This window comes from Hylobates moloch, unplaced genomic scaffold, assembly GCF_009828535.3.
Source record: "Hylobates moloch isolate HMO894 unplaced genomic scaffold, HMol_V3 SCAFFOLD_10, whole genome shotgun sequence".
NCBI classification, from domain to species: Eukaryota; Metazoa; Chordata; class Mammalia; order Primates; family Hylobatidae; genus Hylobates; species Hylobates moloch.
In genome coordinates, this window is record NW_026652285.1 from 97,645,894 (window position 1) to 97,673,343 (window position 27,450).

At 41.4% G+C, this 27,450-nt stretch overlaps 1 protein-coding gene across 4 annotated transcripts in view; it reads right to left on the minus strand.

Moving 5' to 3' along the window:
• Nucleotides 1-27,450, minus strand: part of MAPKAP1 (MAPK associated protein 1) — a 265,429-nt gene that overhangs the window by 51,999 nt on the left and 185,980 nt on the right. For 3 of the 4 annotated variants that reach the window (XM_058445074.1, XM_032165137.2, XM_032165138.2), the window contains one exon: nt 14,684-14,791. The exons of the other annotated variant lie outside the window; for it this stretch is intronic. In XM_058445074.1, coding sequence (XP_058301057.1) covers nt 14,684-14,791 — 108 coding nt within the window. The remainder of the gene's footprint in view (nt 1-14,683; nt 14,792-27,450) is intronic. 4 annotated transcript variants of the gene reach the window in all.

The following is a 27,450-nucleotide window of genomic DNA, read 5'->3' on the forward strand; positions in this document are numbered from 1 at the left end:
ACACCTCGCCTCAAAATAACAAAACAAAACAAAAGCTCTTTGGGGTCTTCAATAACTTTTAAGAGTGTAAAGAGGTCCTAAGACCAACAAGTTTGAGAACTGCTGACTTTATTGGTTATAATGCCATGTTTTCATTGCCCCAATATCTATTTGGACAATAATAATGGGAAACAAAAGTGCAGTTATAGCTGTGTATATGTGTTATAATCTGACAACAAACACAGCTGCAAAGCCTGTACACACATAAAAGCAATAGGTTTACTTTCAGGTGATCAGACCAAGGCTAATTATAAATACTGCTTTATAGTTTTAAAAGTGTTGGCCGGGCACGGTGGCTCACGCTTATAATCCCAGCACTTTGGGAGGCCGAGGCGGGCGGATCACGACGTCAGGAGATCGAGACCACAGTGAAACCCCGTCTCTACTAAAAATACAAAAAATTAGCCGGGCGTGGTGGCGGGCGCCTGTAGTCCCAGCTACTCGGAGAGGCTGAGGCAGGAGAATGGCGTGAACCCGGGAGGCGGAGCTTGCAGTGAGCCGAGATCGGGCCACTGCACTCCAGCCTGGGTGACAGAGCAAGACTCCGTCTCAAAAAAAAAAAAAAAAAAAAAAAAAAGTGTTTTCATAGATGTGATTTAATTGGAACTGAGGGAGACACTTAGAGTTATATGACTTTATTTCAAACAAATAGGACTAATCATTAAATCACAGCTCAGATGAACTCACTGTATATTACTGGAAGATTCCTTGTACTCATAGATACAAACTGCATGGGACTTTAACATTCATTTTATGGTTCAAAGACTCTTACACCAAGTCTAAAAGGCCCCAATCTAGTTATAAATTAAAGCAACTTCGGTGTCTCTTCTCTAAAAAGATCTATGCCAACTCTAGAACTCAACTGGAAGATCAATGGCCTCTGTTACATCCTCACCTTTGCCCACAGCACAATCCTGTTGACCATTTCTTCTAGACTAGCAGTTACTTAGCTCCAGCCATATGCCAGGTGCTGTGCTAGTGCTTCTGGAATTTAGGGGGATGGCAGTGTTCCCAGATGATGGGAAGGAGGACAGGCAATCCATGGAGGAATATAGGAAAAAACATAAAGTCCACAAAGCAAGAGGACCTACACAGGGAACACCAAGTGTCTGCCTTTGGCACAGTGTGTGAAGCAGAATGGCGGAAAAGAAAATGGTGGGGGTGGGGGTGGGAGTAGTTCTTCAAAAGTGGGGCAGTATCTAGCTCAGGACCTCGCACACAATTAAGTAAAATAGTACAAGTGACTGACAATGAGAAGTACATAAACCCTTTTCTGCTCCACTCTATCTTGAAGTCTTATTGCTACTCCCCACGCAGAAGCCCTGCTTCAGCTAAACTGGACGCTGCTCAGGTTCTACCATTTGGTCAGAATGTCCTTTACGCTCTAAAATTTATATGCTTCAAGGTCTAGTCCAAATGGAACCTCCCCTGTCTCTCTCCTAAAGCGTTATAGCCCTTTATTGAAGGTTCTTCTGATAAATATCTTACATGGTAAGTATCTGCACTCCCCTCCGGACAAAGAGCCCAAGGGCAGCAGGAACATCCCATTCTACAAAGCACATGGTCACATAATAGATGTTCAATAAATGCTGCTGATGGAACGAGTGAAGTTTGATGCAACACAGGTTAGCCATTAACAGTACCTGAGGTTTGTACACCACCCCTTGTATTTACCTTGGCTAACAGCACCTAACATACCTTTCTTCGTTTTCCATTCAGACTCCCCAACAGACTAGGTTTGTCGAGGACAGGGGTTCTGCCTCAACAACTGTGACGGCGGCTAACACACACTGAGTGCTTACCGCATGCCAGCACGATGCTCAGCATTTTAAAGACGTCATCTCATTCCATTTTTCCCAATGCCTCTTTAAGTTGGATATTATCCTCTTTTTACAGGTGAGAAAAACAAGACTCAGAATGTCATTCTGCTACAGTAGTCATATAAACAGTACAAGCTGGAGCTAGGAACTGAACCCAGGTCTAATTCCAAAATTGCACCTTTAACCACCACACAACCTCTGTGAGTAAAAATGTTCCTCAGATGGGCTGGAAATGCATAACTCCATGGGCTGTAACGGTATCTAAGGGGAACACAGTCATGCCTGGCCATGCCAGAGCAAAGGAATCAGGGATAAAATCTAACTCTCCACTCCCTCGGTAAGACTTAAAGCTGGATGCATAAGTGAGTCACAAAGAAAACTCTTCCTTAGCGCTCTGCATCCATCACATTTTTTTTTTTCCAGAGGCCTTTTAAGTCCCCAAAGCCTCATAAGCCCAAAACTTCTCTTCTATTAAACACTTCCCTTTGGCTACTAGTCATTTTTGCTGGTCTCTAAAAAACAATCAATAGGTGATATACTAAAACACACACACGTTCATGCCCCCCGCCTGCCCACCGCTCTGCAGTAATCTCTTTAAAGCCATCGGGATCACACAGTAGGATATACCCTTCACTAGAATCTGCCATGCTACCACCGGGGTAGGGATCTTTGCTGTCAGTGCTTAATTGATTAAACTCTTGGAGCCAGAGCCAGCTAGGCTGGAGGACTTTCCACATGGAGATTTCAGACCCCTTTCAATAAATCAAGGTAATCTTGTTTTATGAGGCAGTCAGAAAGAAACAGTTTCAGGTTTGTAGAATTTTGAAAAAGAGCAGATCATGGAAGGGGGGCCTAGAAGGCTCTGCATCTTAGACCCTTGCTATTCCTCAGTCTCATCTTTCAGCACACTCTCCCTCTTTCCATTCCATTTATTCATTCCTAAATACCCCAAGCTCCTTCTCGTCTCAAAGCCTTCAGATGAGCAGTCCCTTGGCCTGGAACATTCTTCTCTTACTCATTATTGGACTAACTCCTTTTTCTTCTAACTCAAGCCTCTCTTATTCTTCTCACCTGCTCTGGTCCCCTGCTATGCGCTCTTTTCTACCCTTCATAGCACTGATCACAATTGTGTGCTCTATAGTGTGGGGCTAAGTCTCAGCACAGTGGCTGGCCCAGAGGAGGGCTCAATCAATGTTTGGGAAATGCATGAACAAATATGTGCCCAAAGTGAATCTAATACCCTTTACAGGATGAAGCATGACCATTTAAGGGTCTGGACCAATGGTTCATTATGGGTTTGCTTGGAAGTTAGATTAGTGACAGAATTCCCATTATTTCCTCTTTCTCCAATATGTCTTTGTCCATGTTCAAAGCCCAGGAAAAGTAATGGGGTCTTCTCAGGAGCATGGCATTTTTGACAATTTACATGGCAAAATATCTAAGAACTGTAACATCTGATCAACACCAAGGTGTCCCTTTCCCTGACTCGAGAGTCAGAGAACGAGGGCACATCCGCTGGAAGAATCCCACCTCCCATTCAGAGTCACTGCAGAAATGTCACCTGATGCATTACCAAACCATTAGTTGGGACCTTCAGGGTGAATTCTGGGGCCAGGGGCCTATCAGAGGGATGCAAATCTCCATGCCCTCACTTAGAGCCCAGACAGGGTTTGTGGCTCATCAAACATGCTTCCTTACTGCTCTAATGTACCAGTGTATCGCTTAATGAAAGTTCTTAATTGTAATTCAATTAATTACATACACAGAGTCCCCAATTACATTTTCCAATAAGACATTGGCTGTGGTACAGGTCTAAATGCACTTAAACCAATTTTAATATATTAAGACCAATTTCCCTTGAATACTAATTACTACCTAATGATAAAATGGAAAGGGGGGAACTTTTAGAGAAAGAAGAGAGTGAAAAATGCAAATCATGTGGAAGTCCTCAGCTCACACAGTGTAATTCAGACACTCATTACTGAAAAGTAGCTGTGGACAAGGCACAAGTTTGCTTCAAGACAGGTCAGCACAGCTTTTTGCCCCAGGTGTCAGCTACCCTTGGTGCTGGCCAATGCCCAAAGGGGCCTGTGGGAAGCCTAAGGGGCTAGAGGGAAAGAAAACAGGAATCACAGGGAGGGAAAGGATCACCACACACATGCTCAGACAAGCTATGGTGTCTGTGACAGTTGGTTGGCCTCTGCGTCTCAGGCAGAGACACTCAGTGATGGTGAACACTTGTATAGTGCACTGCAGTTCACTCTATGCTTTTACTGTACACATCTCATTGACCTGTTTCAATGGTTTAAGCCTCACAACAGCTTTACAGGGTAGGGACTACCATCACATTTTGCAGCAGGGGAAATGAGGCCCACAAAGAAGGAGGACTTGTGCAAGGTTACACAGTGGTGCCAAACATCCTGCCTTTATAGCGCCAACCAGTCCACATTAACCAGAGAGGAAGACAAGGACTCACAGGTATGTGGCGAATAATGTTTCTGTTTCATTTAAATTCTAATAGCGTGCAGCAAACACGGAGCCATTATGCAATATCGACTTGGATAAAAATCCTCACCCTACAGAAAATTCCTTACAGTGAACACCTCCCCGCTAAAGCCAGACAGGTTAACTGGCTTTCAGCAATAACTCAACCTATAACATGTAAAACGAACATCACAAGTCATTTTCATCTGTAAATAAGAGTTTATTTACATGATCACATTTTCTTGTGTATTTGAAGAGTGTTGTTGTGGTATAATAAAGGAGGTGTTTAAGTCACATGATAGAAATTGGAGAGATCAGTAATTTGTAACTGAAGGAGGCAAAGCCTCCAGAAGCAGCGTGGAACCACCAGGGAGTCTCCAGAGCTGGCACAGAGCACACGCAGGAGGAAGAATCAGCCCGTTATAAATAAGCATCACAAAGAGGGTCAGAAGCACACCAGGATAAAGCTGACTTTCATTCTCTTTCTATAGCTGCTTCTTCCCTCTCTCCATTTCTATTTAGTAGTGATGGTGGTAGTCCAACAAAGAAATCCCTACACTTAAAGACGCTTATTCAAACCCAAGTTCTCCTTAAAAGCCATCTTGTACTTGGTCCAATGAGAAGCCTGGAGATGTGAGGGGCTCAGGAGGCTCACCCTATCGGGGGAAAGAGCCGGGCCTGGCCACAGACACCAGGATGCAGAGAGGACTTAGACTGGGTTCCTCTCCAGTGTGAGGGGTGGTCACAGTCCAGTGTGGGACTTGGCAAATCCATTCAGGGGAATCAGTGATCAGAGAGGAGTAAGGGTAGGAACTGTAACAAGCCCATTGAGGGGAAGCCAGGTAATCTGGGCAGCTCCTAGGAGTTGCCTCCTCTCCTGGAGCCTCAGGGGGAAAATTAAGAAGGTAAATGAGGGCTCTCAGACTAAGACCTCTGGATGTTCTTCCCTCCCACAGTCCACCCTCCTGGGTGACTACCCACCTGGTGAGTTGGGGCCCTTCCTCAGGATAACCTTAAAATTAGGAAATGAGAATTTCATTAAGGTGCTGAAATAATGGATGATCTTAAACATTCTGTGAATCTCCTTCAAAAGGAAAGAAGATCAAAGGAAGCTGAATTAATGTTTACAGAGCAACTGAAGTCTCTCTCTACACCAACTTCTATTTAGGAAATACAATAATTAGATTCAGCTCTTTCACCAGACTTAATGAATAAAAGACAGTTTTCCAGGCCTCTCATTATTGTTCATGTGTTATTAGCAAATCACTTCACCCCTCAGTTTCCTCTTCTATAAAACAAGGATGATGACTACATGGCCTAAAATGTTGTTATAATAAGAGCACTTATATCTCATTCAATTCTCACCAAATCCTTGTGAAACACATTCATTCACCTCCATTTACACACGAAATCAGAGATGACATAATTTGTCCACTGTCACAGGCTGCAAGTAGTTCACCCAAGGTCTGCCTGATTCTAATGACTGTGCTTTAAGCACTATGAATGACAGACTAGTCAGGGATAAAACAGAAAGATGGTGTCTGACACTTTTTCGTATTCCATAAAGCCTGTTTAATTTCAGGCTTATATTGGCCCTGATGATGGGAAATTCCACTTTCTCTCTTAAAGCTGTGGAAAGAATAGTTGGTTCAAGCAGCACCTTTCTTCTAAGGACCTGCATGGACTGTCTCCACATGGTTGGTGGAAAAGGTCACTGGCAACATTTGGCAGACAAGGGAATTGAGGCTCAGTTTGGTGCCAGGATTTATATAGAAGCTTGGACAGGAATGGAAGTCTTGTAATGTTGCATCCTCCCCATAATGTACTTGGGCTTCCTTCTGGTATGATTCCAGCTTCTAGCAGGCAGTTGGCTGAAGGATGTAGTAGATTATCCGACAAGAATCCAAACTGGAAAGCTCAAGGACTTTGGCTTGTCATTTTCTTATTTAGGCCAAGATCCAAGCACAAATGTTAGCTCTCAGTACCTAGGCAGAAACTCTTGTCATATCTGCTTCATTTGTAAGCTTCTCTCTCATAGCATATAAAGACAATTGTAATCGCCATTCTTAGGGCTGAAAATTCAGGTTGTTTTATCAACAATCTCAGGGTGGAGTCTGGAATCAGACATCTGACTTAAAATTTTGGTCTTATCGCTTACTGGCTGGATAACTTCGAGCAAGTCATAACCTGTCTTCACAATGAGAATAATATCTTGTAGGGTAGCCATGGAAATTGAGAGAGAAAGCATTTGCAAAATGCCTAGCACAATGCCTTACAATAGTAATAGTGGGCCCGAATACATAATTTTTAAAAACACCCTTTTCTGCAGGACTAGGTATGACGGAAAGATAAATAAATAAATAAAAAAGAAATAACAAAAAACACTCATTGACGTGGTTGATATAAAATATTATGCCACATCCCTCCTTGGAAGAAAAACTGAAAGGCTTCTATCCACCCTTATGGCAAACAGACTTCTCAAACAAATGGTTTTATTTATAAAGCGTATATCCATTCTGGGACACCAAAAAATATTTGCTGGGAAGTACCCTGCTTCTAAGTTCTCTGGTCCTAGGACACAGACTTACAGACCTTCCCCCTCCCCACTCTCCTTCCCTTTCCATTCTGGGTCACCCCCCTCTAGTCAACATACATCTCCTGAGGGCTCTGCCAGGTCTATGACTCCAAACCTCGACACCTGTGCCCCATCTGCTCTACCAGCCACAGAATGCTGCTTTTCCATATTTCCATTATTTATTAATTACAGTTAACATTTATTGAGTACTTATTATGTGCTGTTCTAAGAGCTGTATGATGATTAGAGCTTACTGAATCCTATCAATCTTATGAGGGTAGATAAACTACCCAGGAAAGTTTAAGTAAATTGCCCGAGATCACACAGCTAGTAAGTGGCAAGGCCAGGATGTGAACTGAGACAGTCTGGCTTGACAGCACATTCTCTTTAAGGATTGCATAATACATGATCAGAATTTAGTCCACATCTACAATGGCTTTAAGGATAGGGAGCCTGTTCTAATCAAACACAGCAACAGAAATGAAAATAATCCTGCTTTTGGAATGTTTTTCTTTGCCTCAATCCGCCTTCTTAATAGGCAGCTAGTGGAAAACAATGTAATTCTTAGTTGGAATTCCTACTTAAAAAATCCTTTTAAAAGCCTTTAAAATAATAAATTGCTTTTATAATTTATTTCCATTTTACAAAGACTAGTTATGATTCCATTGATTGTGATCTTTGTAAGTGCTGGTAGGGCTTCATTTATTAACACAGTGATTTTGACTCAGAGTGCCAAAAAGTGATGGCAAGTATCTTGCAAATCCTTTAAGATGAGGATGCTGAGGCTCAGAGAGATCACATAACTGAATTAAGACCATGTTCATGTTCGGAAGTAGAGTGGGAACTAGAGCCCAGATTTCAAGGCTTTATTCACCAACCCTCACAGCTTTTCTTTCCTAATATTAGAAAACTGGGCTTATCTTTTTTCAGAAAAACTAATTTGTGGCTGGGTTTAGTGGTTCACTCCTGTAATCCCAGTATTATGGGAGGCAGAAGCAAGCCTGGGCAACATAGCAAGACACCATCTCCACAAAAAGAAAATTAAAAAAAACTAACCAGGTGTGGTGGTGTGTGCCTGTAATCATGGCTACTTGGGAGGCTTAGGTGGGAGAACTGCTTGAGCCAGGGAGGTCAAGGCTGCAGTGAGCTGTGATCTCACCACTGCACTCCAGCCTGGGTGACAGAATGAGACTCTGTCTCAAAAACAAACAAAAAAATTAATTTGAAATCACAATATACTGTGGAATACTGCATAGTAGTTAAAAAGAAATTGGTGAATTTATATGTGGAACAATATGAGTATTAATGCGGAATAATCTCTACAATATATTGTTAAAATGATAAAAATGCAGAACACTAATGTTTGCTATCATTTGTGTTTTTATTTTTATTGTTTGAGATGGAGTCTCACTCTGTCATCCAGGATGGAGTGCAGTGGCGCAATCTCAGCTCACTGCAAGCTCTGCCTCCCGGGTTCATGCCATTCTCCTGCCTCAGCCTCCCGAGTAGCTGGGACTACAGGTGCCTGCCACCACCCCTGGATTTTTTTTTTTTGTATTTTTAGTAGAGATGGGGTTTCACCGTGTTAGCCAGGATGGTTTCGATCTCCTGACCTCGTGATCCACCCACCTTGGCCTCCCAAAGTGCTGGGATTACAGGCATGAGACACCACGCCGGCCCCCATTTGTGTTTTTAAAAAAGGGAGGAATACAAATATGTGTGTATAGGTATGAGTGTGCTTGTGTGTACACACACCTATGATACATACATGCATACACAAAATTTGCTTGCATATGCATAGGTGATCCCTGGAAAGATACGGAAGAAACCAGGAACAATTATTGTCTCTGGAAGGTGAATTAAGGGATGGAAGAAGAGAGACTTCATTTTCACTACAGACACTTTAGTTACCTGAAATTTTTTTTACATGTATAAGTATTACATATCCAAGAAATTTACCAAGATTCTAATAAACACCACTTTATTTGTATAACAAGGAATCAACATTTTGAAACAGAATCCAATATAAAGTTCCTACCTATGAATTAGTTCCTCAAGTATGTTTAAGATGACAGACTTTAAAGAATGAAAAACAATGACAGGGGCGGAGGGAGGGATTGTTCATTTCTACGGGGTAAAAATTCCGATAAGCAAGTCACATAGGAGTGTATTGGTGTAACTTTTCCTTTGGCTCACTATGGTGTGGTACTAGATATGGTATGAAATTTCAAATGTCACAAGGATTGTTACACTAAGACATCGTCTCACTATACAATCTTTATCTATGTAGACTTGCCCTTATTTCTTGTTTGCTTTTCCTTCTTAGAAAGTCATGCATGCTCACTTTAGAAACTCTGGAACGAACAAATATAAACAGGAAGGAAAATGAATTATCCAGAATCTTGTCAACCAGAGACAACCACTATTAACATTTTCTTTCCAGTTTTACTTTTTGTTTGTTTTTACATAGTTGGGATTCATCTATGTGTCTTGACATTTTTTCCCTTAACATTACATCACAGTTAAACCAAATGTGCACTGCTAGAATAAACCCAACTTCGTAATGTTATATTGCTCTTTCAGTATAATGTTAGATTCACTTTATTAATATTTTGTTTAGGATTTTTGCATCTATATTTGTAAGACTGCCTGAAAATTTTCTGTCTTGTATGGTCTTTACTGAGTTTGGTACCAAGATTATGATAGCCTCTTAAAATAAATTGGAGGTTATAACTTCTTTTTCTATTCTCTGCAACAGTGGATATAGGATTGGAGTTATTTTTTTCTTAAGTTTTTGGTAGAAACTAGCCAGTGAAGTCATGTGGGTTTGGATTTTCTTTGTAGGAAGGTTCCTAATTACTAATTAGCTTTTCAAAATAGTTATGAGAATATTCAGGTTTTCTATTTCTTCCTGTGTCAATTTTGTTGTCTTTTGCTATAAATTTGTTCATCTATAATTTTAATATTTTTGGTATACATTTTTTCAAAATAATCTTGTATTTATTTACAAGACAGGATCTTAATGTTTAATAACAGGATCTGCAGCGTACCTCCTTTTCATTCCTACTACTATCTGTGTTTCTCTTCCTTGTTTTTGTCCATTTCATTGGAGGTGTATCGATTTTGTTAGTCTTTTCAAAGAACCAACTCTTGATTCTGATGTTTCTGAATTTCTATTGCATTAATTTCTATTCTTCTCTTTATTGCTTCCTTTCTTTTATTCGTTTCAGGTTTCTTTTTCTATTTCTTTTTTCAATTTCTTGAGCTGAATGCTTAGATCATTACTATTCAGCCTTTCTTCTTTTTTTTTTTTCTTTGAGACAGAGTCTCACTCTGTTGTCCAGGCTGGAGTGTAGTGGCATGATCTCAGCTCACTGCAACCTCCACCTCCCAGGTTCAAGTGATCCTCCTGCCTCAGCCCCCCTAGTAGCTGGGATTACAGGCACTTACCACCATGCCTGGCTAATTTTTAAATTTTTAGTAGAGATGGGGTTTCACCATTTTAGCCAGGCTGGTCTTGAACTCCTGACCTCAGGTGACCCACCAGGCTCAGCCTCCCAAAGTGCTGGGATTACAGGCATGAGCCACCGTGCCCCACCCAGCCTTTCTTCTTTTGTGATATTTGAATTAGAGTGCTGTAAAATTTCCTTCAAATACTATTTTAGTTATATCCTCAAATTTTAATGTCAAATTTTCATTATCTTTCAGTCAAAATATTTTCTAATTTCTATTATTATTTCTTTATTAAACCATGGGTTCAGAAACCTGTTTCTCAATTTCTAAACATATGCAGATCTTCTAGTTGTCTTGTTTTTCCCTAGCCTAATTTCACTGTGATCAGAGAATGTACCACATACGATTTCAATCTTTTGATATGTAAGATTTACTTTATTGCTTAGTATATGGTCAATATTGGTAAATGTTCATGTGTGATTGGAAGAAATACATATCTGCAGTTGTAGGGTAAAATATTCTCTGTACTGCCTGTCCATGAGGTTAAGTTTAACTGTTGTTTTAAATTTTCTTTATTATACATTTTTAAAAATGTATTTGCTGTTTCAATTACTGAGAGTTAAAACCTCCTTCCATGGTTGGAGATCTGTATATTTTTCTTAGTAATTCTTCAGTTTTATATTATATATTTTGAGGCATATAGGTTTAGAACTGTTAAATCTTCCAAGTAAACTGAACCTTTCATCATTATGAAGTAATGGTTTTTATATCTAAAAATGTATTCTGCCTCATGTTAATATGGCTACACCAGATTTCAGTTGCTATTTGCATAGAACATCTTTCTCCATCCTTTTACTTCAAACTTTCAGTATCCTTGTTTTAGGTATTTGAGAAAAACCCATTCTAACCATCTTAAAGACGACAACTACTACTACCAAAGCCTTTAGTTCATTTACTGATATATCTGGGTTTAAATCCATTATCTTACTACATGTTTTCTATTTATCCTCCTTTTGGGCTTTCTACCCCTGGCTAACCCTGGACTTCTTTTGTCTCCTTTCCTCTAAAGGCTATCCACAACCCAGCTCAACCTTTAGGCTGCACTGCCAGACGGGCAGATAATGTCTGGGCAAAAGTGCTCGTAGTCATTGATCTCTTTTGTTTCAATCTTTTCCCAGACATGGCCATTGATTCTTTTCTATCTTGTGCTCTTTGATGACTTTAGGATGACCATTTGTTTAATCAGCTTTTTAAGTTACCTTCAGTGGAAGAGTTGGTTCAAATTACTTAGTCTGCCTTTACTAGAAAGGTAAAACCCTGCATAATTTTCCAATATAGGGATATAAGTTATCTGATTACTCTTCCAATGTTAAATATTAGAAATAATGTTAAAACACTGTACATAAATCTTTCTTGCATTTTAGATCTTTTTCTCTTTAAGATAATTTCTTTTTTCTTTTTTTTTTTTTGAGACGGACTCTCACTCTGTCACCCAGGCTGGAGTGCAGTGGCACGATCTGAGCTCACTACAACCTCTGCCTCTCGGGCCTAAGCGATTCTTGTGCCTCAGCCTCCTGAGTAGCTGGGATTACAGGCACCCGCCACCACGCTCGGCTATTTTTTTTTTTTGTATTTTTGGTAGAGACGGGGGTTTGCCATGTTGGCCAGGCTGGTCTCGAACTCCTGACCTCAGGTAATCCACTCACCTCAGCCTCCCAAAGTGCTGGGATTACAGGCAAGAGCCACCCTGCCCAGCATCCTTAATTTCCAAAAACAGATATACTAGAGAAAACATCTTTAGGTCTTTTGATATTTACAGCTACATTATACTGTTATACTACAGACCCCAATGTTTGAGTATGCCTATTTCTCTATATTCTCTCTAGCAATGAGGACTCCCTTTGAAATACCTGGCATATTTAGGCCGGGCGTGGTGGCTCACGCTTGTAATCCCAGCACTTTGGGAGGCCGAGGCGGGTGGATCACGAGGTCAGGAGATCGAGACCACGGTGAAACCCCGTCTCTACTAAAAATACAAAAAAAAAAAATTAGCCGGGCGTGGTGGCGGGCGCCTGTAGTCCCAGCTACTCGGAGAGGCTGAGCCAGGAGAATGGCGTGAACCCGGGAGGCGGAGCTTGCAGTGAGCCGAGATTGCGCCACTGCACTCCAGCCTGGGTGACAGAGCAAGACTCTGTCTCAAAAAAAAAAAAAAAAAGAAATACCTGGCTTATTTGATATGTGGCTCTAAAATGTTTGTATTTTACAGTGTTGATAAGGATAAATATTTTCACAAATGTTTACTCCTCATTTGATTTTTTTGGACCATTTGGGAATCAGTGATTTTTATTTCTATGTGTATTCACAAAAGGTACTTATAACTCATTGCAGACTGTGGGGACAGCAACCTTCTGCCTTTGAGAATTTGCTGCCAAATGCCAAAAGCATATTTCACCTTCCTGGTGAATTTTGTGCATGCTCTGTGGAAGAGGCTGTCTGGGGCCCTAGTCAAAGAGTCACATCCTAGGCCGGTGTGGTGGTTCATGCCTGTAATCCCAGCACTTTGGGAGGCCAAGGTGTGTGGATCACTTGAGGCCAGGAGTTCAAGACCAGTCTGGCCAACATAGCAAAACTCCATCTCTACTAAAAATAAAAAAAAAAAATTAGCCAGGGGTGGTGCTGCATGCCTGTAATCCCAGTTACTTGGGAGGCTGAGACATGAGAATTGCTTGAACCCAGGAAGTGTAGGTTGCAGTGAGCCTAGATCACACTACTGAACTCCAGCCTGGGCGACAGAGCAAGAAAAGACCCCAAAACCAAACCAAAAACACCCAAAGAGTAGCAGCCTGATCTTGTTTAGAGGGTCAGTGGCATGAGTAAAGATCTACCATTCATTCACTCATTCAATCTATATTTACTGAGATCCTGCAGCACATAGTCTACAGCAGATCTATATGAAGGGCAACTTGTTATGGGCCAGGGTCACCCTCACAGACCTGACAATCTAGCACGGGAGAGAGATATCAAACAATCACTGAGAAAAGTATGTAATTCTAAGTACAGGCTGGCTGCAGTGGCTCACATCTATAATCCCAACATTTTGGGAAGCCAAAGTAGAAGGACTGCTTGAAGCCAAGAGTTGGAACTGCCGGGCACGGTGGCTCACGCCTGTAATCCCAGCACTTTGGGAGGCCGAGGCGGGCGGATCACGACGTCAGGAGATAGAGACCATAGAGACGGTGAAATCCCGTCTCTACTAAAAATACAAAAAATTAGCCGGACATGGCGGCATGTGCCTATAATCCCAGCTACTCGGGAGGCTGAGGCAAGAGAATCGCTTGAACCTGGGAGGTGGAGGTTGCAGTGAGCTGAGACTGCACCACTGTACTCCAGCCTGGGTGACAGAGCGAGACTCCATCTCAAAAAAAAAAAAAAAAAAAAAAGAAAGAGTTTGAGACTAGCTTGGCCAATATAGCAAGACCCTATCTCTAAAAAATAATAAATAAATGAATAGAAAGAAACACATGCGATGGAGAAATAGTAGTATGCCGTATGGCAGAATATAATGAGGGACTCAAACAAGGGGTGGGTCAGGTTTAAGCAATGGGGGACAGGAAGATCCTGGTGGCTTTTCTGAAGACAGGACATTTAAACTGAGACAAAGAATGAGAAAGAGTTATTAACCAGAATGGGGGAAGCAGCGTTCCAGGTGGAAGAAACAGCCTGTGTAAAAGCCTCGAAGCAGGAATGACTACAGACAGTCTGCTGCCGCAAGCGCAGTTTCACACATTACTTGCCCTTGTGTCAGTGGGAGTATGGAGGAGAGGATGGCAAAATGCACAATTTGGAAACTCTGAAGAGAGAATGAACAAAGTTAACAAGTTTTGAAGTTCTCAACATAGCATAAGGAATCACTACACTGCCTCCTGCTAGAATATGCAAATGGTTAAAATTTTCTAAAACCTGATGTCTGAATAGTGACACTGACAGGGCCAGTTGCTTTATATACAAAATAGCCTTTGCTTCAGAAAAGGCCTCATGCTTCTAAGCTGTTTCCAGGGGTGCTCCCAACTTAGGAAGACACAGTTTAACAGGAAAATATTAATCACAGAGTGCTAAACAGGATGCAGCTTCTCTACCAAAAAGCACAAAATCAATCATTTCACTTTGGGATATACTTCTGGCACGAAGACTGCAGTCTGCCTTGGAAAACAGTCTGCCTAGGGAAACCAGACCAGTAAGCGTTTCCAAACACATGATTTCTAAGCAAGTTTGCAACGGACAAAGCGGGCATGGAGCGAGGCGGCCAACGTACTGTTCTCGCGGACCAGGCAGAACTCCCATGCGCTCTGGCTCTCCAAAGTGCTGTCCAGGTCAACGGCGACATTGGGCTCGCTCTGCTTCTCCAGGCGGTACTGAGGGCCTGGAAGATCAAAGGGGCAGGAGGAGGGGAGGAAGTCTGAAACAGTGAATTTAACATTTAAGAAACACCACATACTGGTGAAAAGCTGATAAAGCCTTAGTAAAGTGTTAAAGTCTGTCTTGAGGGTCTAGCTATGCAGGATGGAAGTTTGGGGTTTCTTTTGCATAAGGCTTCACATTCTTCACTGTTCTATTATCAGGCCTGTTTCCACTCAGTTCTCCCCAAAACCAAGTAAGAGGTAAATGGCCTTTGAGTCAGAGTGACTACACCACTTCTCAGATATGAGCAGGTCACCTACCCTCTCTGAACCTCCGTTTCCTAATATGTAATGTAGGAATAGTTATACCTTGAAAGATTGTTGTAAGGATCAGAGGTGATGTAGGAAAAATGCTTATTAGAAATGTACCTGCCTCACAGGAGGCAAAGGTATTTATTAATAATTATGTAACAATAAATTACAATCAGGAATAAGATATGTGTAGAACTCTAATATAATAACAGCCCAAAAAATTCAAAACAAATTGTAAACAGGTAAGCTTAAATAAATAAAGCTCAGATGACCTGGCATTCATATGTGGAAAAATTTTTTAAATTAAAAAAATCTCAGATTTCTGAGTTATGATGATGAAAAGACAGTGGCTACTGATTCACATTTTTGTTGAAACATTTATGAAAACACGAGACACAGGTTCAATAGTACTGGAAGCCAGGAATACTAGCTACGCTGCATCACATAGAGGGTTCTTCTGGCAGACCTTAATAAAACACTGCAGCATTTTATACATTTATTCATGTATTTCTTTGTCAACCCAAATGACAATCTTGTTCTTCTCAGATAACACTTAACGGGTCCAATGATCAGATTGAAAAGACTGCTCCTGTGATCTGTTAATGGTTATTGAAAGGATTAGAGGCATAAGAAACTGTCTTATTATTTTGACTCTGAAAGGTGTGTTTGGTCAGACAGAAGGAGAGGTGAGAGATCTGAGGGAAGCATCAGAGGCCGTGCAGGGCTCCCAGGCGGAACACGTATTTTTAGATATGTTCTTCAGCTGTTGTCAACTTGTTGATTAATCACATCTAGTGCTTCTCTATCATCAGTATGAGGCATTTCACTCATTTCCAGTCATTCTCTTTCCCATGTTCTATGTTCAGCTGTAGCACTGTAGAGATTCATTTCAGTTTCAGGGTATATTTGATCTTTTCTCTAACTGGTATTTCATTAGCACTTCTGCCTATTCTGAATTCTTACATACATTCAGTCCTTTTTACACTACTTAAAGCTTTTAAACCTTTGTAAGTAAACAAACGCTTAAAACATATACAACTATTTAAGCATGTAGTCGGAAGTCTACACAGTTCTTTTAAACTCTAATACACTATATTTATATCAAAAAGGTATTGTTTTAAAATTATAGGTAGCAAATTCATTTTTTAAAAAATTCTAATTTCAAAAGTGTTAAATAGGGCCAGGCATGATAGCCCCCCTTAGCGATTCTCCCAAATCCCAGCACCTTGTGGGGACCAACTGAACCCAGGAGTTCGAGACCAGCTTGGGCAACACAGTAACAACAACAACAATAAAAATTTAAAAATTAGCCAGGCATGGTGGTGCGCACCTGTAGTCCCAGCTACTCAGGAGGCTGAGGCAGGGGGATTGCTTGAGCCCAGGAGCTGGAGGCTCCAGTGAGCTATGATCATGCCACTGTACTACTACAGAGAGAATCCCTTTGTCTCTTGGAAAAAAAAAAAAAAAGTGTTAAGTAAATCAAAGTATGGAAGGAAATGCAGGTAATTCTTGTCTCTACTACCTATCACCTGTCCATGCCAACAATTTTCAATTAATAGGCGCATCTGGTATTGATCAGTGGATGCTGGCACATAATATTGGGTGGAAGGAATCTCAGAAAGCTGAACCTTAAGAAAACAGCTGTGGGCCCCTTTAGTCTAGCAGTGGAAAGGGGGTTATCCCCGAACCTGGAGGGCTGCTTTCTAAGACAATGGCCTATTAAACAATCTCTGACTGCTCCTATCTCCAAAACCTCCCAGCAACACAGTGTGCAGAAGCCACTGACATCCACAAATTTACAGTGAAATCTGGGTATAAAGTTTAGCTGTAATAATTCATTTCTCAGGCTGAGTACGGTGGCTCACATCTGTGATCCCAGCGCTTTGGGGGAGCCAAGGCAGGAGGATCACTTGAGGTCAGGAGTTTGAGGCCAGCCTGGGAAATATAGTGAGACTTCATCTCTACAAAAAAATTTTTTTAAATTAGCTGGGTGTGGCGGTGCATGCCTGTAGTCCCAGCTACTGGGGAGGCTGAGGTGGATCTCCTGAGCCCAGGGGTTTGAGGCTGCAATGAGCTATGACTGTGCCACTGCACTAAACCCTATCTCCAAAGAATTTTTTAAAAATAATAGCCCAAATTTAGGAACAACCTAGGTCTAACACGGGCACTGATTAAATAAAATATTATGAAATACCATAAAAATATTAAACGTGATGCTACAAAAATATTTAATTTTATAAAACATGTTTATAATATGCTACTTTATGAAAGCAGCAAATTACAGCACATTTTAAATTATAATTATAAAAATACAAATTATAATTTTTAAAATATAATAGCAGAGTGGGGTGACTATAGTTACCAACAATGTACTATATATTTCAAAACAAGCTAGAATAGTGGACATGAAATGTTCCCAGTGTATAGAAATGATAAATACTCCAGGTGGTACCCAAATACCCTGACTTCATCATTACACATTCTATGAATGTAACAAAATCTCACGTGTACTCCACAAATATATATAAACATTACGTATGAATTTTAAAAAGGTAAATCTAAGCAAAAAAATATGTAAAGGAATAGAGGAAAAAAGACTAGGAGGTTATTTCTAAAATGTGAATAGTAGTTATAATTGATAGTGGAATTAATAATTGTTTTTATTTTTCCTTTTTTTGTATTTTTCAAATTTGCTATAATAAATGAAGGCCACTTTTGTAATTTAAAAGCACCAGATAAACTTAATAGTTCTCCAGTTTCTTACTATGACATTTTTTTGAGGCTACTATAATTAGCACACATTGTGGCATCTCCAATGGGTCATTCGCATGCAGTAATTTAATCAAAAGCAGACACGATCTCTTTATGAGACATATTTTCATGTGAAGTAACCGTGCACCCTGGCATGTGTACTCTCAGAGCAGTGCACAGGCTGTTGGGCTTCTCAAGCTGTCAGGCTACCTGACAGCTGGATTATATATAAGCTACCACTTTCCTGATTACTGGGGAACTAAGGCCTGGCTGCATCAGGAGGAATTTCAGGCCGGTCTCCTTTGCACATTTTTTCCTACCAGTCTTTGCAGCTGCCTGGGAAACGGGGATCAGGGAAAACAGGGGAGTCAGGGAGTACCAGGAAGGATCCCTTATCCCTAAAGACAACTCCCTGCCCCACTTTCAAAGCCATAAATGCCATCATCTGACATTTATTTCTTGGATCTTGCAGATATTTCTATTAAAATTAGTTTTTTGAAAGTAGCTTCTTGGACTTTGTCCTATGAAGCCTAGCATGATGATGACTTTAATACATGCTTAGTATGTGCCAAGCATGCTATATACCTTACCTTACTGAATCCTCACAGTAACCCCCAGAGGCAGATATATTAGCCCCAGTTTACAGACTGGGACGCTGGTAAAGTAACTTGCCCAAGATCACAAAGGTAAAAAGTAGGAAGGGGGAAAAATGAAATCCATGGAGGTCTTCTGGCTCTAAAGCTAGTCTGCCTTGAACCCTCCTTCCTCCTGCAAACTATAAATTACTGGCCAATTATAAAAAGGCCATAGTTTATACCATAAATAAAGGTTTCTGTAGATTTGTGGATTCATCTAGAATCTGAATCACTTAACATCTATAAATTCAAAATGAAAATGATCTGAAACTATTTATTTTAACAAATTCAAACATACCAAATATTTCATGCTCTGGCTGCATTCTGAGTCCATGGTAGTACCATTCCCTCTTATGAAAACATGATCAGACATAATCACTTTATCTTTCTATCCATCCAGGAAGGCCCATCCATCTTTCCTTAGGAATATTGCTAATATTCTATGATCAGTTTAGTCAGTAACTGAAAATCCGTGTGTTTTCTGCCCTGGGTAATCCCTGCTCATCCATCAAAGCTGAAGAACAACTTGGAAACCCACTTCTGAACTTAGCAAGGGACCAATGGGTAACAACCTGGGGGAAGGCAGGGTGGTTAAGCTGCATATAAAACTCGATATCTAAATCCAAATGGAAAACTGCTTTTTATAAATCTGCATTTCTCTCCATAATCCTCACCTGAATAGTGGATATTTCACAGAGAAAGATTATAGTATTTTAAACATTTTCCCTCCAAAAAGGCCAGGCTGATAACTTCAGGTCTTACTGTGTAATGAGAGGCAGGGTATATACGAGAGGCAATATAGCCAGGTGGTTAAGGGCGTAAACTTGGGGCCCAATTGCCTTGGCCTAAGTCCTGGCCAAGCAATTCTGCTGCATGACTTTGGGCCAACTTAACCTCTCAGTTTTCTTCTTTATAAAACAGGGTATAATAATAGCACCTACCTCACAGGACTGTCTAAAGATTCAATGAACTAATAGTTGTAAGGCAGTGGGAACAATGTCCAAACCATTAATAGTGAGATTTAAGTATCAGCTATCATCATCATCATCATCAGACTGTAATAATCCTAAGAGATCCTAATAGCATGGACAATCTAACTACCACTATCACAGGCCCTACTATGTGACAAGTGCTGTGCTGCAGATCATCTCATTAACTCTTTGGTCACCCTAAGATGTAAAGAGTATAAACCCACTTAAGAGAGGAGAAACTGTGATTGATAGAGGTTAAATAACTTGCTCAGTGTCCCTCAGGAACTAGTAGAAGTGAGAGAATTCATACCTAGGGCTGCCCAGGCCTGCACTCTCTATATTGCATTATGAACTATAGCATCTCACTCACACAAAGTTCTTAATAAATGCCTGTTGATAGTGAAGATTATGATAACCCAGACCTATATCAAAGTACAGTCTCCATCAAATACTTGTTTAATTTTTAGGAGGCTGACACGGGAGGAAAATAAAAATAGCAGCCAAAAGCCATTTCAAAAAGACAAACTGTGAGGTCAAATTCTATGAATATACTTTTTGCCAAAGAAACGATTATATAAAATATAAAAGGCTCTTTCACACTGAACAGGACAGGGTTCTCAAGGCAACATCCACACTTTGGAAAGAGGATTTAAAAAGTCACAGCTGCGCATGAAGCTGCATACCCTCCACTTCACAGCAGAGGAGAACACAAAAGGAAGATTCTGGGAAGCAGTTACTCTGCAGCGACGAGAAAACCTGCTTGGGCATTCCAATGATGTATTTATTGCAGTAATACCATGTCACCGAATGGCCTAGGAACAAAATATTGCTTTGGGCACTTTGGGAGGGTTCCAAGTTATAATACCCAGGCAGGATTTTTATGGGATTTTGTAAACCCGAGGCAAACATCTCAGCACATAAGTTTCAAAGAAAATCTGTAGAATCTGTTGGTTGGTGGTTACATGCTCAGAGCAGCTTCCTTGATCCCTTTAACCCCTGACTGAAACATAAAAGGTTTTAGCATGCAATTCTTTAACAGCTGCAAGCTAGCTGAAAGCTGAAATCCAATGGAAAGCAAGTGCCTGCCAAAGTCTGAAGAGAGGGAAGACATACTGTCGCCTCTATTGCTCTGTGTCTTCTTTCTAGAGACCCATGGGAGAAACTTCTTTCAGATCCTGGTATCAGGAAAAGCTGTACTTCCCTGGAGCAAAGGGCTTGCTTTTGTATCTTTAGAAAGTTTAACATAAATCTTGTAACTAGCTGTTATCATGTCCCTTTCTCCTTTGCCCATCAGGAAGCTCAGCACTAAATGTTTGCGTGACTATAATGACCTGGACATGCACTTCTCTGCCAGCTCCTCCTCCTGGGGACTCGTAAACTTGTCGTTTAATCTTTATGTTTCTTTTCCTCTCACGTAGTTTATTGGTTCGTATGTATATATATACATATATTTTTGTTTGTTTGTTTTTTAGATGGAGTCTCGCTCTGTCGCCCAAGCTGGGCTGCAGTGGCGCGATCTCGGCTCACTGCAAGCTCTGCCTCTCGGGTTCACACTATTCTCCTGCCTCAGCCTCCCAAGTAGCTGGGACTACAGGCACCCACCACCATGCCTGGCTAATTTTTTGCATTTTTTAGTAGAGACGGGGTTTCACCATGTTAACCAGGATGGTCTCGATCTCCTGACCTCGTGATCCACCTGTCTCGGCCTCCCAAAGTGCTAGGATTACAGGCGTCAGCCACCGTGCCCAGCCTCGTATGTATATATTTTTTTAACAGGTGGGGTCTTGCTATATCGCCCAGGCTGGAGTGCAGCAGCTGTTCACAGGTGCGATCCCATTACTGATCAACACAGGCATTTTGACCTGCACGTTTCCAACATGGGCTGGTTTACCTCTCCTTAGGCAACCTGGTGGTTACCCACTCCCGGGAGGTCGCCATATTGATGCTGAACTTTGTGTGGATATCTGATCAGCATAGCGCTGATCTAGGCTGTAGCCCAGAAATCCTGGGCTCAAGCAACACTCCCATGTCAGCCTCCTGAGCAGCTGGGACCACAGGCACACACCACTGCACTCGGTGGTTTGTGTATTTTAAAATCTATTATAATAATTCCAAATATTTTGGGGATCAAGGTAAGCTATAAATGAATTAACCCATCATTATCATTGCTGACCATAAGAACAAGTTTGAGAATCACCTGTACAAGGAAAAATGACAGAGTCAAAGGCTGAACACTTTCATGGTTACGTCTTCATGTCAATTGTTTTCCATTCACCAATTTAAAGAGCTGCTTTAATCTGAAAGAGCTTCTCGTAGCCAGAAAAAAGCTAAGTGTGAGCAGTAAGAGGAAAGGCTAGGCTTCAGCAGAACATCCCTGGTGTTTGTGCCCTGAGAGGGAGTAACGCTGCCAGCTATGCATCCTCGGGAAGGAATTTAATCTCATCTGTAAAATGGGGATAACAGAGCTTCCCTCAGAAGGTTGCTATGAGGATTAAATGAGACAATCCAGGACTTCCCTTAGCAAAGTGCTTGGTCAATGAGAGCTGCTATTTTTGCAAATACAGACTGAAACAGAAACCACTGCGATAAGGTTTAGGTAGATCCCTAGCCTATGAGTCACAACAGGCTCACAGCCTTACCAGGGAGGGCACACCGGGGCAGGGAATGCTGGCATCAAAACGAAAGTCTGTGCTCTTTCCCTCGTGTGTCCAAAGTAGGGGTGCAGGGTGCATATCTATTTAAACAAGCTTGCTTTTAAGCTGCAGACGGCATTTAAGATTAGAGACTTGCTCAGCAGCCAGGATTCCTACAGTTCCCTAGTCTCTCAGGTCCTACAAATATAGTCTAAAAATGACGAGTAAATGTCAGAACCCACAGAACAAACCACGGCAGCACAGATATCAAAGGACACGTGACGCTGGGTCTGAGCTCACATGTCCACCCCACACAGCCTTGGCTTCTTCCACACTGACCTTCCATGGTCCACGTGGGTTCCTCAGTGCCTCCTGGCCTCTGCACGTGCCACTCCTTCTTCCCTCTTCTTCACCTAGCTCTGAGTCCTCCTTCAAGACAACCTGGTTCAGATGTTTCCACCTCAGGGAAGGGGAGGGTGGGGCTACCTGTCCCCTTCTCTGTGCTCCCACACAGCGCCTTGTTCCTACCTTGGTAGGAGCACTCATTGGGCTCTTCTATAATTTACCAGCTCAAGCTGTCTCGCTGCCTCCCCCAGCCTCGAGGCAGGGATGAGTCATCTGTGCTTGGTGCATTGTTGATGCTCAAAAAATGTTCATTAGATGGATGTTTGGATGGTAGTGTAGCATCACATGTCCTTTGATATCTGTGCTATCATGGTTTGTTCTGTGGGTTCTGACATTTACTTGTCATTTTTAGACAATATTTGTAGGACCTGAGAGACTGGGGAACTGTGAATCCTGGGTGCCGAGCAAGTCTCTAATCTTAAATGCTGCCTATAGCTTAAAAGCAAGCTTGTTCAAGGGGGAGCTGAGGCTGAGAAGCTCGGCCCAGACTGTTGGTCAAGATTTGGATTTTCTCTTATAAGCAACAGATGCTAACAGAGCAGGAAAGTGACACAATCAGCTTTATATTTTGGTGAGATTCTTCTGGTGGCACTGCTGACAATGGGCTGGAGACTTATGGCAGGAAGACCCATTCCAGAAGGATCATGCCAAGCCTTGACTACTCTATGGCAGGGGCTGACTGAATCTGTGGTCCTCACTGAGCCAAAGCCACCACGCTGACGCTGTCCGTATCAGAGCTCGGACCCAACATCAGCTATTCTAAAATGTCTGCATTTAGTGTCAGCTCCATCACTTATAACTCTTCCTCTAGAGGCAACTATAATCATTTTCTGCTTGATCTTAATATAAGCACTGAACTATATTCAAGTGACAACCACTGTAGCTTATACCCCCTCTGAGGCTCAGATTGGATTATTTGGAATTTAAATAATAAAAAAGGAACAAGCTGACATGACAATAAGGTCACACTTTAGCCTCTTCTGAGCCAATACACCATTTGCTCTCTGTGAAACAGCTGAATATAATCAAATTAAATACAATTCCTATTACTAAAGAAGAAAGACCAAGGCTATTCCAATAAACCAATTCTCCTGCCTAGTTAAACTGTAAAACCTTCAGGAAAGGTTTTGAAAGCATGACCCATCAGTTCTAATTTTAAAAACTTATCCTTTCAGTCAACACTAGAAAAAGGCCCATTCCAACTTTTATCTTTGCTACAAAGTGCTGTTATCTTGGCTTGATGTCAGGAGCTCTATCTCTCTTTCTGCTGACAAGCAGAGATGAGAAAGATAAGATTGGAAACGAATCTCACTTCTCTGAGTAAATAAATAATCAATACTCATCTAAATGTAAATGAGAAGGTAGCCCCCTCTGATAACAGCACTCTTATCAGAGAGCCAATTTTCTTCAGACATTTGGCCTCAACCAAATCACCATCATTCAGCCCCAGCCTAATGGCAAAAAATCGTAACTAAATTGAACCGATCACCAGAGATCAACTAAGTTCGGCCCTGGCCACTTCAGGTTCAAATGTTTGGGAATGCAATTTTGCCCCCATTAACTTTCAATAGCAATGAAGAACAGACTGGTCAAGGGGCCAGTCAGTGCAATAAACAAAGCCCAGCAAGGGGGCCAGCCAGAAGATGAGGAGGAGTGGGCTTCAGTGTTTAAACAACAACAGTGCCATCATGGAAGCAAGCCCCAAAACTGTGAAGGGAAGGCCGCTTCTGTGGGCTGAGTAGAGGGCATTCTTTCCTCTATCTAAGGCTTGGCTGAAACTGAGAAGACATTTAATTTGGTGAATGATGATGATGAATAAAGTTTATTAAAACAAACATAAAGAAAAAAGAGATATTAAAAAGCTACTGTAGCTAAAAATAACCTAAGGTTCAAATGATCAATTTCCTCCAACTAATTTGTCTCAGACTTACATCTGACCCAGCAGTGCCGCACTGATCTGATTTTACTGAAAGAAGACGCCGTCTACAAGACAAATCACTTTCAAACCACTGCACTGGGGTTTCCATTTCTTTGCTGCAAGACTCAATTCACTGCTGATGAGAATATTGGGGAAATTATGACCATTATTGATAGGACAGCAAAACCACTTTCACACAGCAGTCTTCAAGTCGACAGAAAGCTTGCACTAGACCATTAATGAAGGTGTCAGCTAAAACCAGAAATTAAAGACAAAGACCGGAAGAGGCCTAATTTTTAGAGCATGTTAAGGTCACCAGACACACAGAAGCAGCAGCCATTCATCCTCTTAAGAGTAACAGAGCCTAAATAAGGATGAGCAGAGGAAAGGGCTACTCTACTTATGATTAGGGAAAGAAAATGCTTTTTTTCTTGCCGGGCCTTGGAATTCCAAGGCCATAGGCTCTCAATATTATCAGCTCACAATCTTCATCAGCCAAAGGAGGAGATGTTTGGTGTGAGACAGAACTACCCAATGTTTTACAACCTATTGCTGCTGTGAGCATCTAATTCTAGAAGGCAGATGTGTGGCAGTTGGAGTGTGGGCTCTGGAGTCAAAAAAAGACTTGGATTGAAATCCTGGCTCTTTTACAAGTTATGTGACCCTGGGCAAGTTAGTGGATCTAAACCTTTGTGGAGTAATTCCACAGATTATGTGTAACACAATGCCTAGCACATAAGCACTTAATAAATGTCAGTTATATTGCTACACAAATTTGACAAAATCATCAACTTGCCCTTTTTGAAAACAAGTCAAATATTGCTTCATTCCTAGACTATAATAACAGCATCAGCAACTGACATGGAGGACTTTCCTGGCCCTTAACCAACGTGCTTTCCACGCATTTGCTTTCCGCATCTTCATAAAACTCTATGCGGTAGGCCCTACAATAATCCCCACTTTACAGAGGAGGAAAATAAACCACGGAGTGGTTAAGTCATGTACCCATGGTGAGGCCAGGACGAGAATGCAAGTTTTTCCAATTCCAAAGCCTGTGCTCTTCACCACTCTGCTCTGCTGTATCCCATAAAGCATAGTATAGGTTTTGATCTTTGGGTTAAAAAAAAGAACTGTAAGGTTTAGATGATTTATCAGTTCAGAAAGGAGTAAAGACGCTGTGTGGGAGACCAGGCAGCAGGGAAGAGAGTAGGAAGTTGATCCTGAGGGGGTCAAAACTGAGAGTCCATCAACTCTCACAGCAGGCGTGTCACATGAACACCAGCTGCTTGCCCTGATTTTTCCAGGTTTGGGGTGGGGGTTCTTTTTCTAAGTTAAGTGATTTACAGACTTACTGCCTCAATCCACAGTTCTGAAAGTGTGATTTCTTTAGGGTTTAACTATACCCATTTCTAGTCTTGTTACAACTTTTTTATTGCGATAGAAAACATTTACTGGAAATATGTTACTGCTATTACCAGGTCATAAAATAAAAAGAAAAATACTTTATGTATTGCCATCATTTCCAATCATCAATCAGAAAGTGCCAAGAGGAGGAAAGGAAAGGGCGTACAGCCGAATTTCCTTCTTTGTATGGGAGAAAATGTAGGAGCATCATAATTCTTTAGAACAAATTTATTCTTGAATAGCTAGCCTCACGAATGGGCTCCGGGGAGGAGCAGTGAGGCATCCTTTTGGCATATCCCCTCCACTCTGCAGCCCTGCCTGAATCCCTGTCAGAATTAAGAGCTCTTTCATCCCACCTTCCTTGGGACCTTGCTTTTCTCAGTGCACCGAGCATGCTGAAATAGAAGTACTTTTGTCTATTTGTCATTCCCACCACCTAGCCAGCATCAGGGCACTCTTTGAAGACGGGGTGGAGGGCTTTCAAAAAAACTCAACTCTGTCTTCCCAGGGCTTCAGCATAGCAAAAGGCTCTTTGTTGGTGCTTAACAATCTTTGTTAAATAGAATGCCTTCCACAAGGTGGCACTGAAAATTGAACTCAACAATCTACTTCTTCTAGCCAATATTCCTAAGAAATATTAGCCCAAGTATACAATGATGTATGTTCAAAGATGTTCATTAAAGTACTGTTTTAATATAAAAAATTTCATACAACCTAAACATTTACCGGTAGGAAACTATGAAATAAATTATGGTATATCTATACACTGGGCTGTCATATGGTTGTTATAAGAATAAGCTAAGTTGGTTGGGTGCAGTGGCTCACATTACATCTGTAATCCCATACTACATCTGTAATCCCACATTACATCTGTAATCCCAACACTTTGGGAGGCGCAAGTGGGAAGATCACTTGAGAGCGGGAGCTCCATACCAGTGAAACCTCATTGCTACAAAAAATTAAAAAAAAAAAAATTAGCTGGTTGTGGTGCTGTGGAGCTGTAGTGTCAGCTACTTGGGAGGCTGAGGCAGGAGGACTACTTAAACTCAGGAGTTGAAGGTTACCATGAGCTACGATGGTGCCACTGCACTCCAGCCTGGGCAACAGAGCAAGACTATCTCTAAAATAAAATAAAGCTAAGTTAATAAGACATGGGAAGAATCCTATGATACATTATTAAATTTATAAGATATAGAATGTACAGAGTAGGCTACATGTCAGTAAAGTAAAACCCCAATTACATAGGTGCACTGATATGTGGATTTGTGAAACACACAGCACAATCTGGAGGGTCATGAACCAAACCATTCTCACAGCCGTTCTTCTACCTATAGTAACCTGTGGGGTGGAGGAAGGTATAGCAGCAAAGAAGATGGCTTTTGATTTTTACTTTATAGATGCCTATCATGTTTGGGCTTTGGACAGTAGATGATTATAAGTATTACATTTATTTTAAAAATTCAATTTTAAAAAATGAGGTGGAACAATCTCAGAGATTATTCCAGCTAGACCAGACTAGGGAAGACTGTGGCCCCTGGAACCTCCTTGAGTCTCCTCTCACGCCATCTGACTCCTCACACATCATGTAGGCTCAGTGGCTCTGGAGAGAGACCTAAACAGTTGAGGAGCCAGGAACTAAATTGGGATAGAGCC